At 34.3% G+C, this 13,716-nt stretch overlaps 1 protein-coding gene across 8 annotated transcripts in view; it reads right to left on the bottom strand.

The window, feature by feature from the left end:
* Window positions 1-1,178: 1,178 nt before the first annotated feature.
* The window catches only part of QKI (QKI, KH domain containing RNA binding), a 155,805-nt gene continuing 143,267 nt past the window's right edge, over window positions 1,179-13,716 (bottom strand). For 3 of the 8 annotated variants that reach the window (XM_086631530.1, XM_086631531.1, XM_086631526.1), the window contains 4 exons: window positions 11,663-11,750; window positions 9,019-9,315; window positions 6,257-6,331; window positions 1,179-1,627 (listed from right to left, as the gene is read on the bottom strand). In XM_086631530.1, the coding sequence (XP_086487656.1) occupies window positions 1,611-1,627; window positions 6,257-6,331; window positions 9,019-9,315; window positions 11,663-11,750 (477 nt within the window). In that variant the 3' untranslated portion in view covers window positions 1,179-1,610. The other 5 variants (XM_086631532.1, XM_086631528.1, XM_086631525.1 and 2 more) reach the window with 4 other exon arrangements.

Here is a 13,716-nt window from a genome sequence, read left to right as displayed (position 1 = left end):
ATATTTATTCCAACAAACAAAAAAGAAAAAAAAAAAATCAAAAAAGTTCCTCTTCATCCCTGAAGAAAAATGACATACTTCCAGCTCTACAAACATTTTTCAGCTAATACCCTCATTTAGCATAAGACAGTCTGTATCACAGAACCCTTTGGTTTACATTGCACAAGTATGGCATTTGCTGACTTGAAAAGTAGAGTGGCTGAAATAACGATGGGCTAGTTTAACAAAAACTTAGCAAATATTTTATGTAATGAGATTTTGGCAAAGTCACATCACACTAGTACGGCAAAAATCAGGTAATTAATATGGTCAACTCATCATTTGTCTTTCCTCACAGCTTCTTTCACATACTGGGCGACTGAGTGGCATGCAGTAACTTGTCTGAGGGAGAAGCTGATTATACAAGACAATTGACTAAATGACCATGAAGAAAATAAGGCACTTCCTTTTCTTTAGACTTATTCCAATACTTAAAAAATAAAAAAGAAAGACTAAAAGGCTCTTTTGGTCTTTTGTTTCTTGACAACCACCAGAAAAAATCATTTAATGAAATAAAGGGTTTCTTTGTTCTTTTTTTCTTTTTTTATAACACTTGAAAGTATAAAATGCTACATTTCCAAAAATATATTTTTTTTCTGCACCAGCACCCTTGTATAGTAAAAGTATCTACTTTTTTGTTCATTTTGTTTCAATGCACTACACTTTATCTACAATTTCATTACATGTATACAGCAAATAGGCAAGCATGGCTTTTACATCCTTAATGAAATTTTTTCTATACAGGGAGGTTTAAAAAAAATATTTGAACAGTTTGCCCAGTAATGTGACACATAATGCATGTACCTTGTTCTCATGTAATCTTCTGAGGAGATTAAAATATGGTTAAAATAATTTAAACTCAGATTTTGCTTTAATAGTGTTGCTGTTTTGTTCTCTGCATTAATGTAGTTCTGAAAAGTCATCGTAATCTGCATTTCATGGCACACTTTCCTTTAAAACGTCCAATTTGGCAGGCAATAGAAAAAAGGCTGCAACGTCTGCCCTTTGAGGGCACTGGTAGTGACTAAACAGCGTATCAAATTTTGAATACTTTTTAGAATCCCTTCCCCAATGACATCCCTGACCAAAGGTTCATGCATGATGCATCATCACACAGTACATTCAGAGAGAGCTTTGACTTCTTTTTTTTTTTTCTTTTTTTTTTTTTTGAGAAGAAAAATATTCCTAGAAGTCTCTCACAGTAACTGCCTCTGTCATCGGGTAGTTAAGGGACATCTGTCTCCATCTCGTGCGAGGCCTCCTTACCGTTCGCTTGGGGTGGGACACTAGAGGATGATCAGTGCGGAGGGATGAGTTGGACCTTATTGCTTTACTACTATTCAGTGCAGGTTCTAGAACCACTTTCACCCAAACAGGAGAACAACAAAAAGCGGAGTTGGAGGACAACAATTTCTTTGTCTGTTTTGTTAGATGGTAAGACGAACGGACAAGTGCCCCAGCTCGCTGCACTGAAGACAGGCAAGCAAAGGCGTTTACCAGTTAACTGATCAGCAGGCAGGCATGGTCAGGTCATCATTGGGTGAAGAGTTCAGAGGTCAGAAGGTCATAGGTTAGTTGCCGGTGGCGGCTGGGTGGTTAGAAACAAAAAAAAAAAAAAAAAAAAAAAAAAAAACCAAAACAAAAAAAGAAAGAAAAGATAGAGAAGAGATTAGTTCCAGCTAGTGACGGCTTAATGACAACATGAAAACTAATCACAACTAATAAAAAAAACAAGCATGTTTAATTCTGACATACTGATCGACACCATCTACAGAATGCAATAAAATCATGACAGCCCTCCATCATGATTTGGACACGTGAAGGAGAAGCCCGCTCCCACAAAACCGGTTAACAGGAGAAATAGAGATAAAATACGACTAACGAACTAATGGTTAGTAGCAGTCGATGAAGGAAATTGGAAAACAAAAAACGATGAACAGTTTTGGAACTGGGTAGAAGATTTCTGGAACAACAGTCAGTGCACAGCATCAGTATCTGACTGCTATTAAGCATTAGTATCTCCCCAGGTGCAAGCATTAAAGCAACTATTAATGATGGATGTGATTATTAATAACTGGTTGTTAAAAGAATGGAGTCATCTAAGGAATTCTGGACTTAGAGAAACAATTTGGTTCAACAAACTATGGGCCAAACAAAGGGTTTTTGTTCAATAAATTTTTTATTGCCTTTCATGTATTCTATTTACAAACAACATGGAATTTCTTGGCCTCATGATACAAAGCAATACTAAACTGTAGTCTAGCAACGTAGGCATCATCGTGGGAACCAGGAAAATGCTCAGCCTGCTACTTTAGCCAGCGCTTTCCCGTTCGAAATACTATTTTACACATATAGGACACTTATAAAATGCACTTGCATGTAAACACTGTAAAAGTCCTGCCATTTTAAAGTCTATACTTAAAAAGCTCTAAGTACATCAAAAAATAGAGAAAATATCTAATTGATACTAATAAGGCATTTTAAAACTACAAACAGCTCTCTTTATTCATTTTCAAAGCTAATACTCTGCAAATACAATAAAATCTGACATTTCATATACATTCCTGCTTTATATTTTTATATTTTAAAAGAAGCCACCTGTAAATACTATTTTCTTTTGCAAAAAAAAACCCAACAAAAAAATAAAACCCAAAAACACAAACAAATTACAGTAAAACATAAAAAAGTTCTCAAGTGGAAAGTTATCATTCCCAATGTTCTTGAGCTGTTCCTTCTTTAATCATTCTCTCACATTCTCCTTCACCAAACTTGGTCCACTTAACAGTAGTATGATTTTTTTTTTATTTTTTTTTTTTTTAAGACTCATTCAACAGCTTAATTATAGCTAATAAATTCTGAGGTTGATAAAGTTTTTGTACTGTTGCCATTTTGACTAAGGCAGAGGAGATGAAAGTGAGAAAGGTATTCAGTGCAAAGTCAGATTTGTGCCATTACATGAAATGAAGTCCAGTAGGTGTAATATTCACAGATAGCATCGATTTAGTAATCTTCCTTGTGGGCTGATTTCCTTTCACATAATAAAAATGGCCTATCATTTAGGATACAGTTCATAACACTACAAAAAATTACTACTGTAATGTAAATGAGACCACATGCTCCCTGAATTTTTTCAGAATCATGCTAAGTGGGATTTGTTTAAATTAAAATGGCTGTTTCAAAAATAAGCAAAAATAAAAATAAATATTTTATGTGGCACAATCTCACCACTTTACAGGTATACTAGAAACAGACTCTTAAAGCATTTTGATACTGATTACAATTTTGATTAAAAGGTATTAAAATTTACATATATATTATGTGACAGTTGGTTTGGATAAAACATTCAAGAAAATTCTCAGCATTAATATTTCTTGTGGAGTTTATAATTGAAGCAAGCTACCTTTTAATAATACCAGTACACCTGTGATACATCCTCTGCCAAGTCTCTGGCCTTCTACAGTACACACAGGTTTGTCAACTGTGCAACACCATTTACAGTTTATTACAATTAAATCAGTCAGTCTCTCTGTTATACGCATCAAATTCAATTTTGTATTATTTATAAACTGGGGTTTTATTCTGAGTTAAAATGAGCTATATTTTTCAACCCTTCACCAATTCTAAATGCTTAGTTGTAAGAGTAAAACATCTACACATTTGGGGATTCTTGCTTTAAATGCAGTGCTTATCTCAAAAAAAAAAAAACACCCAACCAACTATGTAAAGAACAAAAACCTACTTAAAAAGTGAATGCAGTAGTACTACAAAGTCATCTGAAAGTCTATTTAAAACTTTAAAAAAAAAAACTTCAGACCCAATGAATGCTATATAAAAAAGTTTCTGCATTGAAAAATAGTATTTCGGTTTGCTGACATTGTTTTTCATGGCTATAGCTATTGAAGTATATTGGTGACAGAAGAACCAAATAGGTGAATACGGTAAACACTGATAGTATTTTAATTCTACAACATAATTTTAGCACATTAGAAACTGATTTATTTCTGAACAACGCCCTCTTCAAAACCTTTTGTGAAACTGTTAAATCTGTGCAGTGATAACCCAACCCAGGATTTAAAATTAAAAATACAATGAAGTCTAATTTTAAAATTAACTTTCTAAGTTTCTTAATACACATGGGGATTAGATAAGACTTCAAAATAATGTTCTCCTGAAATATCAGCATGGCTTTCATGCTAAGAGAGGTATGCATGACTTACTCCACAGGAGATAAGCCATGTGTATTTATTTATCTGCTTCAGACAATGGGCTTCCAATACTGCTAGAGGTGAACATGGCAGTATCATAAAATAGCTGTATTTTAAAAGATTATGAAACGATATCAATAATTAATTTCAATTATTTATAAGTGACCTAGATGAAACATCTAGGCCCTTCAAAAAATATTTAAAATTTATATTGAGTATACACTACAATGATAAACTATTAATTCCCCTTCCCTCCCCTCCCCTGCTTTATCAGTGTATTTACTAGTTGTCTCAGGCAAATATCTAATTAAACAAAAAGGCAGTCTATTTCACCTGAAACTATTGTTGCAGACAATGAAAGATCATTAGCAAAAACTGATGTTGGCAACATCAGGTCAAACTTTCAAGGACAACCAAATCCTTACGACTCATTACTCTTGACAGAGATAAATTTTAATCTTTTTCCTATTTTCTTTTTTCTATTTCCATTCTTCCCTCTTTTTTTTGTAAACATGGGCTATGACTTTATTCTGATTATACCCTGTTGCCCACTGAATAGTTCTCAAGAAACGAGAACAAGCCAATGGGCTGTAAATAGTGTGCGGTGATATAAAAGAAGAAGCCATCTTCTAGAGAACTTTAGTGTCTTGTAATCAGCTTTATGCTTTCTGTAAAGCATGAGATCACATGAAAGATAAAAATGTTACATAAATATAGCGAATATCCAGAAGGGCTCTTTTTACTGTATTGACTGAAATGTGTATTGTTTCTTGTAGTTAATTTATGGAAGGTTGTGAGAAGTGAAGTGTAGTCAATGTTAAGAGATGTCAGATGTGTCACCTGAATTTGGCTTTTGAATATTACGATATCATGGAAGCCTGCACAACACTGATTTTGATGAGAGCATAATAATAATACTTGGCACATAATGCTTTGCATCCTGAAAGCCCTGTACAAAACAAGAACCCCCACAACATCCCTGTGAGGTAGGGAAGTATTATTATCCTTATTTTACAGATGGGAAACATACACAGAGAGATTAAATGACTTGCCGAAACCCACAGTGAGTCAGCAGCAGTGGTGGGATAAGAATTCAGCCCACACACTGCTTTCTAGCCAATGTCAATAAACCGAAAATATCACTTTTCTCAGTAAGCTTAAATACTTCATTCAGGGGTCCAAAGGCATTACACTTGAGGAACAGGAGAAAAATGAAGATTTACTTTCCATTCAAGGGTTAAAGAGAGATGCCCAAATATTGGATGTCATCTCACCAACAGGACTTCAAAAGTTGCTTCTCCTTCAGGTTACACATTTTAGCAGCAAAAGGCAAATACCAAGAAATAGATTTTGGCAAAAAACCCAAAAGACTCTCCCCTCTCCCACTCTCAGTAATTCAAACTCAAACAACTTTTGAAGTATTATCTTCACAGCCCTTACCTTTCTGAATTCAGTCAGGTATCTGAGAACATGCATCCTCCTCATAATATACAGTACAGTGGCTCAAAAGTTTATTGGAAAAAAAAAAGGAATCTAAATCTTCAGATTTCTCCAGACACAGACAGGAGGCATTTATTCCTTTGCTTCTTTCTCATTAAGCAACCATCCATTCATTTTATTTTGCAACACCAATCTGATATTTCCACACCAATTAAAAGAACAAATTGGGGGAAAGGGAGGGAACACGACCAAATTAATTATTGCAGCACTGAATTCATAGTGTTTCCTGATGCAGATGGATCTTTAAATAGTTTTTAAAAGTGAATCAGTTATAGCATTTATATTAAATATATCACAAAGTTTATACATTTAATTGAGCTGGGAAAGCCAAGTTTACAAAACGTTTTTAAAACCGCAAGCATTCCCAACGCTTTAAAGTATTAACTATTCAGATTTTTGAGAAAAATAACGAATGGGTCAAATAGGGTATTTCGTTAACCAGCTGTGGTGTTGCAAATCTCATGTACACTCAGAGCACTTCTTACGAACAAGAACTGCAGAACTAAACTAACCTCGGTCTGCGGTCACAATCCTTTGGTAAGGATGGACACGCATATCGTGCCTTCGAACTTTAGTAGCCACCGCACCTAGTTAAATTGCAATTACCAAGACAAAGTTAGAAAACATTCAAAGAAAACATTAACAGCAGGTTTATCAAAATGGATTTAAATGATCATTAACTACAAAAGTTCATTTTAAGAAAAGCAACAAGTTAAGGCACAGTAGTTTCAAATCTTACTCTTAAAAAGAAGTTTATCTGTGCAGATTAATATTGCATTTATTTTAAACATCCTGGCCTTAACCTGTTTAATCCATTCATTTACAATCCCAAAAATTACAGTATTTCATGAAATCTATTAGACCCAAGCACATTTAAGCTTTACTAGTCACATATTCACTGAAGTGCCTTTCTTGCAGCAGGACTATTTTAAATAATGCCATCTTTTAATACTGACAATTATTTGCTAACCTTAAGATCACTTCCAGTTCTACCACAAAAAAAGTTTTAAAGCAATTCTTCAAGCCTACAGATTGTGATTTTAAACTTTAAGTCAATAAGTATGAACTGCAATGAATTAGGTGATTAGTAAAGCAAACACTATATAGAACACTTAGCAGTCAGTATACTACTATACACTCATAAATTACAGCTACTCTGTAATAATAGGAGCTAATCCAAATTAATAGCACTATTTTATTTTAAATCTATGTGCAAAAAAGTGCAAGTAAGTCACTGACTGCTAGGCCAAGCTTTTTTCAAGGCTGCTGAAACTAAGCATTTGTTAAAATTCAGATCTGATGAAGGATCAGTTAAGACCGTTCTTGAATTCTTAGCCTTTCGTTGGGAAAGCCATACCTGAAGATAAAAGGAAGGGAATTAAAAGTTAGTCACCAACTAAAATTTGATCTCAACACCAATAGTCCCAAAAACACTAACAGGGATGCATTTCTCTGCCATTTTTAACAGAATTAAATTTTAAGACATCTTAAAAGTCTACCACAAAAACGGACAAAATATAGCAGACTTTTAATGAGAATTGAGTGTATTATGAAACAAAACTCAACGAAAAACCAATGTAATTCAATTAACTCTATAAAATTGCTCTGATGATAGAGCAGATGTATTAAGTTATGGATTCTATGCTGCCCAAGGAGTCTGGTCTTCCCTGCCTCCTTTTCCTTTTTTAAATAAGATTATTTGGCAAGATCTGTTTTGTGCAATACACCTGTGCTCTCACAGCTAAGTCCAAAAGTATGCAATGGTTTCAGATGCTGTTTTAGGAGTAATTTTCCCCTCCTCACTCTTTACAGAAAATTCTGCGAGAAATCAAAGTTCCCTGCATTGTATTATATCATCACTGTGGAACGACTGACTTCTTTACTTGCTACTAACTGAATTCAGGAGAAGAGACTGCCACTAACCAGCAACTGATAGCTAACTGTGGCGATGCCTCTAACTGTGACTTTACCCCAGGATGTATCCCAAGTGGATTCTCAGATTGGGGGTGGAGCAGCTGGGGAGATTATTTACATGTTTGTGGGAAATTAAAAAACGATGAAATCATCACATGCTCACTGAATTTTGGCTATGGGGTCATGGATAATAACTATCAGCTGCTCAAAGAAAGACCTACTCTATACTTCTGTCCTATTACAATTTTTATTATTGATTCACTAATCCTGAAAGGCAGAAACCTGAAATACATTTTCTTTTTTACTGTACAAAATATAATGTGGGAACATGCACACATATAGGCAACTCAACAAATATTTGTCACGTGAAACACTGATTTTTTTGCAATACTTTCAACAAAATATTGACTTTGAATCTCATTGTCCAGTGTTCATTAGAGATATTTAGAATTTGTGTAAATCAATAACTGCCACTGAACAAACTAAGATCAAAGTCCTATAAAATCAACATTATGCAGCACCAAGGTCATATGCAATTCAGAACAAACTGAAGAGAAAAGATTATTTTGATTCTGTAGAAAGTAGGGAAGGAAGAAACTATTGGAACTGCTTGTTCCATATTGACCAGTTAACTGAACTGTCACGGCTGCTTTATCATTGTCACCTTCACACAGCAAGTCAATGGTCTGAAATACTAGGAATTAGGGACATTTCAACCCAGTGTATATAAAAGAAACCATCAATAAAGTTGTTAATTGTATCACACTTTGGTCAGAACTTACGTTTGCTTTATATTCATTCACTGAAATTATTTTCTGCTTACAAAATGATTTACAGCTTTCTGACACTGAGGAGAGATTTATCAATTATGTGCTAAATAAAGAAGCAAAAACTCCAACAAACTTAAAAACCTTTCCAGTCTCTCCAGTTTTGCTACTAAAAAGGTATAGCAAAATAGGAAGTTCTCTCTTCCAAAGGCTACTGGAAATTAATTTATGCTAAAGACAGCACAAACAAATCTGGTATTTATGGGAGCTAAAATGACATATAATAGATGTCAACTTCCTTTTTTTTTTTCTTTCTTGCCTAGGGTATCCACCATCTAGTGCCATACAAACATGAAGATTTTATCTTCAGTAATCTTATCAATATACTGAACGTACGCATTCAATAACGCAAAACTTCTTTAAAATGTTTAAGAGTTACACCATTTGACCAGTTTTCCTAGGCAGTTTTGATAGACCTAAGATAAAACTGCTGCTTTATATTTTTTTCCTTTGAGCCCCACGATCTCTACCTTGCAAATATCATAAAAGCATAAGCATTATATCGTCCAGTCACCTGCGCACAAAGATCTTACCTAATACACCACTAGGTTCAATAGGATACTCAAGGATTGATGTAGCTGGTGCCAGCGTGTAGGGGTATTCATATGGTGTGTAAATTAAACCGGCTTCGGGTCCAGGTGGAACTATTGCAGCGGTGGGATGAGGAGTTCCGTTTGGCATGACAGCGGTTTGTATTTGTCTGATCAAAGGCATTATGGTAGGGCCAGCTGGCGTAGGAGTACGCAGGGCAGCTGGTGGGAGAACAGGCGCAGGCCCAGTAATAATCCTTGGAGCCTGGGCTGTTGCTGCAAGAGAAAAGGCAAGGGCTGCTACAGTAAGCAAAGAAATTCAGAGGAAAGTATGGAGATAGCAGTACAAAACGTGGAAAGAATGGGAAAAAAGGGGAAAAGTAGGAAAGAAGAAAAATAAAAGGAAATCATTAGTACATGCGCTGATCACACAGTGCCAAAGCACACCATTCAAATGCAAACAGCTTTCCATTTTCCAGTGTGATTAAGTATGAACATGCAAAATAAAAAAGCCATTGTAAAACAGTGAGGTAGATTTCTCAAACAGGTTACACAGCACAAAAGCTCCATTTAGACCACATTTCTTCATTTATGCTATCAAGACTGCATGAGACTGAGATGCATGCAGGAGATACAAGGAAAATACTGTCATAATCAAATACAGAGTACAAAATTTAGTGCAACTATAGAGTCCACAGATACTCAGTTATGCAGAGCTGCCGTATGAGTCTACAGTTTTTACACATCTTAAAATTGTATTTAAACATATACACAATTCCAGTTTCCAGGATCAGTGAAGTTAAAGATGACCAAGAAACACGATGCATCTCCTCTCCTACTCTAGCATGAATAAAAGAGACTCAGAAGTGATTTCCCTATCAAATTCCCCAAAATAAAATACTTTCTTTGTATTACAAGCTCACTATGGCCTTGCTCAGGTTAAGAAAATAGGTACTTTTTTTAGTTTGGTGGCTTTGTTTTGTGGTTTGTGTTGTTTTGTTTTTTTTAAACAGTGCTAGCACATTTTATTAAGTATTATTTGAAGCCTGTTGGCACACAAGATGAACAACTTCGAAAACACTAACACATCAGCTTGTTACAGTCAATCTTAAAGTGCTATAATTTATAATTTTCTATGCACTACTGTTGATCTACATTGATTTAGTTAACTTACAGGTGGTCTGAAAAGAGAAATGTGGAAGTTTTTCCGATTTGAGACTTGTGGCTTTTAAATTATTTTTATATTTTAAACAAAAGTGCTCCGATTGAATGTATAATTTAAAAAACCCTCTCGTTTTCATTTCCTTTCTTAAATGGATATAAACCAGTATGGCTTCTACATCTTCAAGTTTCCAGTAAAATCAAAACACAGTGAAATTGTCTTATTATCAAAAAGTGAATATTAGTGTGGTAATCTCCAGTCAAAAAATTAAAAAAAAAAAAAAAAATCCATTTTCCCACTTATACTGATACAACAGACCAATGGGAATAGATCAAAGAAATTGCTCAAATTAATATAAAGGTTTCTGTGCAAAGGTTTGCATCAATTTAAGCTAATTTAAAGGTATTTTACTCATAAAGTTCCAATAATTTAGAGACCAAAACATATTTAAAACTCATCTAGCTTTAAATACTACAGTGTTCATTAGGGCTGAAAGATTTACCACTACCATTGTAGTGGTAAAAGCCCTTGCTTACATCTCTTTTCAAATCAGAATAATTACACTGATGTAAGCACTCTCAAATTGACCTAACTGCATTCCAACCTTTAAACACATTCAACATTGAAATGGTGACTGAGTAGAGAAACAAATTTGCAAATATCAGTAGGCCCTTAGTGAAAAGACTGATTTAACTGTGCTTACATTTGACATCTGTATCACAGCTACAGCAAAAATTTACTTTGGAACAGTATCAACAACTGCATTTTCAGGAGGAGAAAACAGATTTTCAACTAGAAAAAATAATTTGTATCACACATAATAGGTATATGCTCTTATTAGTTGGTGTATGTAATTAATTTTCAAGTGTAAACCTGTGCATACATGCGTTTGCGAAAGCGTTCTCACACAAATGTAATGGAAGAAATCATAAAAATGGCTCATTACATCACTGATCCCTGTGAACTCAGCTGTGAAATCAGTTGATGAATTGTTGGAAAAACATAACACTGGGGGGACACATGCAAGCAAGATGAAAGGAAGGAATATAATACAGAAAAATGTATTCACAGTATCCTGAATAACTGCAATATTTTCAAATTAAATTTCTAAAAATAAAATTGAAAACAAATCTCTTGTCCTTTATACTTATTAAACAAAAAATGATTGTAAACTCAAAAAATCTGGCTTAAGGGCTGAATTTTTTTAAACTACATATTTGTAAATATTTCAATCCAGACATACTGTTTAAAAAAAAATATTGGGAGGTGGGGGCGGTGCGGGGTGAACAATGAACAAAAAACCCACAAACTGACATAACTTGTCTCCTGAAGATCTTTTAACAGCTATCTACTGCTTTGTTGGTTTTTTACTGCCTTTCATTCTCCAACACAACTGCTACCGTACATTTGCCAAAAAGTTGTTTTAGGAATCAAAACCTGCAAACATTACTATGGCATTGACCCTCGAGCTTATGACACGCTTACGTGATTTGATGTTGGCATCTCTGTAGGTGCCATTCAGAATTGCAAGCTCCATCAGCTGCATCTTTTTAAGGCTGTCTTCTCCTTCTGCCTGCATGTGAAAAGACGGGAAGAAAGTCAGGCTTATTAATTCACTAGTGCACAAGATCTAAGGGACCTAGAATAAAATGCCTTCACACTTTATCCAAGCAAAATACCTGCTTACTATCAGTCACAAAACCAGTAAACGTTGTCAACTTTTCCCTAAGATTAAGTGCAAGTTGCCCGTTGTCTATCCTTAAGTGGTGTTGATCAGTATCTTAAAGGAGTTTTGAAAAAAGCTCAAACCATAAATTATAAAAATAGGATTATGTATTTGATATAAATTGTTTAAGGAAATTTTTTTGTCATGTTTTAGTAAAAGTTCTCATGTACTCCTAAAGGGATCTTTCAAAAAATTGTATTATTGGGCTAGAGGAAGAAGAGACACCACAAATTTTAAGCAACTTCAATTTATGGTAACTTGCTCCACTGTAGTTGATACTTACTACTTTCGGGGGTGTGTGGGGGAGAGAGGGTAGACAAAAAATAAGCTTTGAGTAGCTTTCCAAGGAGGACATCAACAACTGCTGTAAGGCAGAATTCGTAGTTCTGGCACATATTGATGTATTAGGATTAGTATATAACTACTATTTACACAGTATACATTATTCTTGTTTTTGCTTCAATACAAATCACTTCTCTGAAATCATCTACTCTATTGGTATCCTGCAGCTTGTGTAACTATCACGCAGTATTCAGTAAAAAGCTCACTTTTTAAGTTGCTAACAAAAATATTTCTAATTAGTACAATTTTAGTTTTAAGACCAGACATTTTCTGATCTATCTTTCCAGAAATACTACCATTTGTTTAGTCTACATCCTATCAACCAGAAAACAAGACTATGATATAGGAAACCCAAGAGAGATGGACAGTGTCTACTTTAATGTTAAGTTACTACCTTGCTTCTTATATTGAATGTCACTACTGAAATTCTCAGTCAGATGGAAAAGAGGGCAACTTCAGTGTCAGTTGCACTGAGTTCTTCCTTTGCTAAACAGGATTTCTTATATTTTTACTTATCTTGTTTATTCACACAATGTTTTCCAGATATTTGGAAGACTGCATCATCCACTCTGAAAATCTGATTTCAGAGAGAGCTGTTCATCTGTCTTAAATTACAACTCTTACAGATAGTTTGAACTAGGACTTCCAAGAGCATGAGTGATTACAAAAAAAAACCAATTAAAAGCCACAGAGAATAGCAACCAGCACCAATAACAACAACAACAAAAAAATCCATTAAATAACTTTGTGTCCATTATAGCACTGCACCAGTGAAATAGTCTCTAACTAGTGAAGAGTTAATGTGAATATCTAGGTGCAGTGTTCCAAACGTAAAGGGAAATATTTTTTCAGGCTAGTTTGCAGCAAAATATTATTATACATACTTTAATCCCAAACCATGGAGAAGTAATTTACTAAATTAAAAGACAAAAATAGTTTTTACATTGTATCTAAGCAAATATAGTACTTAGTGTGAGGTATGCTCAAGGACCACCACCCCTTGCAATGGAAACTAACATCAGATTTTTATCAACAGCTTAAAAACAACATGGTAAGATAGGTCAACACTAAATTACTTTCAGATGTCAGAAATGAGAGTCCTAACTGTTAATACTGAGGATGTACATAAACACGAAGTTAACAATTTATGCTGTCATTAAACATTCAGAATATACTGAAAGTTAGACGTTTTCTTTATCTATTAAATACTGTGTGACAAACCAAGCTAACATTAATATTGAAAAAGTAAATACACATTCAATTACCATTTCAACTACAAATTAATTGTACATTTAAGTACTGTACTATCCAGAAACCTCAAACTCCATAATCACTAAAATGAGACCCTCTGGAGTACAAAACATACTGATCATAGCATGCTTAATATGACAAACTTAGCACAGAGTTACAATTTACATGCAAAATAATTTTTTTTTTTTTTAGAAACTATTATTTTATTGCATTTTTGCTG

The sequence above is a fragment of the Tauraco erythrolophus genome, chromosome 2 (genome assembly GCF_009769465.1).
Source record: "Tauraco erythrolophus isolate bTauEry1 chromosome 2, bTauEry1.pri, whole genome shotgun sequence".
Taxonomy (NCBI): Eukaryota; Metazoa; Chordata; class Aves; order Musophagiformes; family Musophagidae; genus Tauraco; species Tauraco erythrolophus.
Note: the sequence above shows the minus strand (reverse complement) of the source record. Positions and strands in the feature narration are given on the sequence as shown.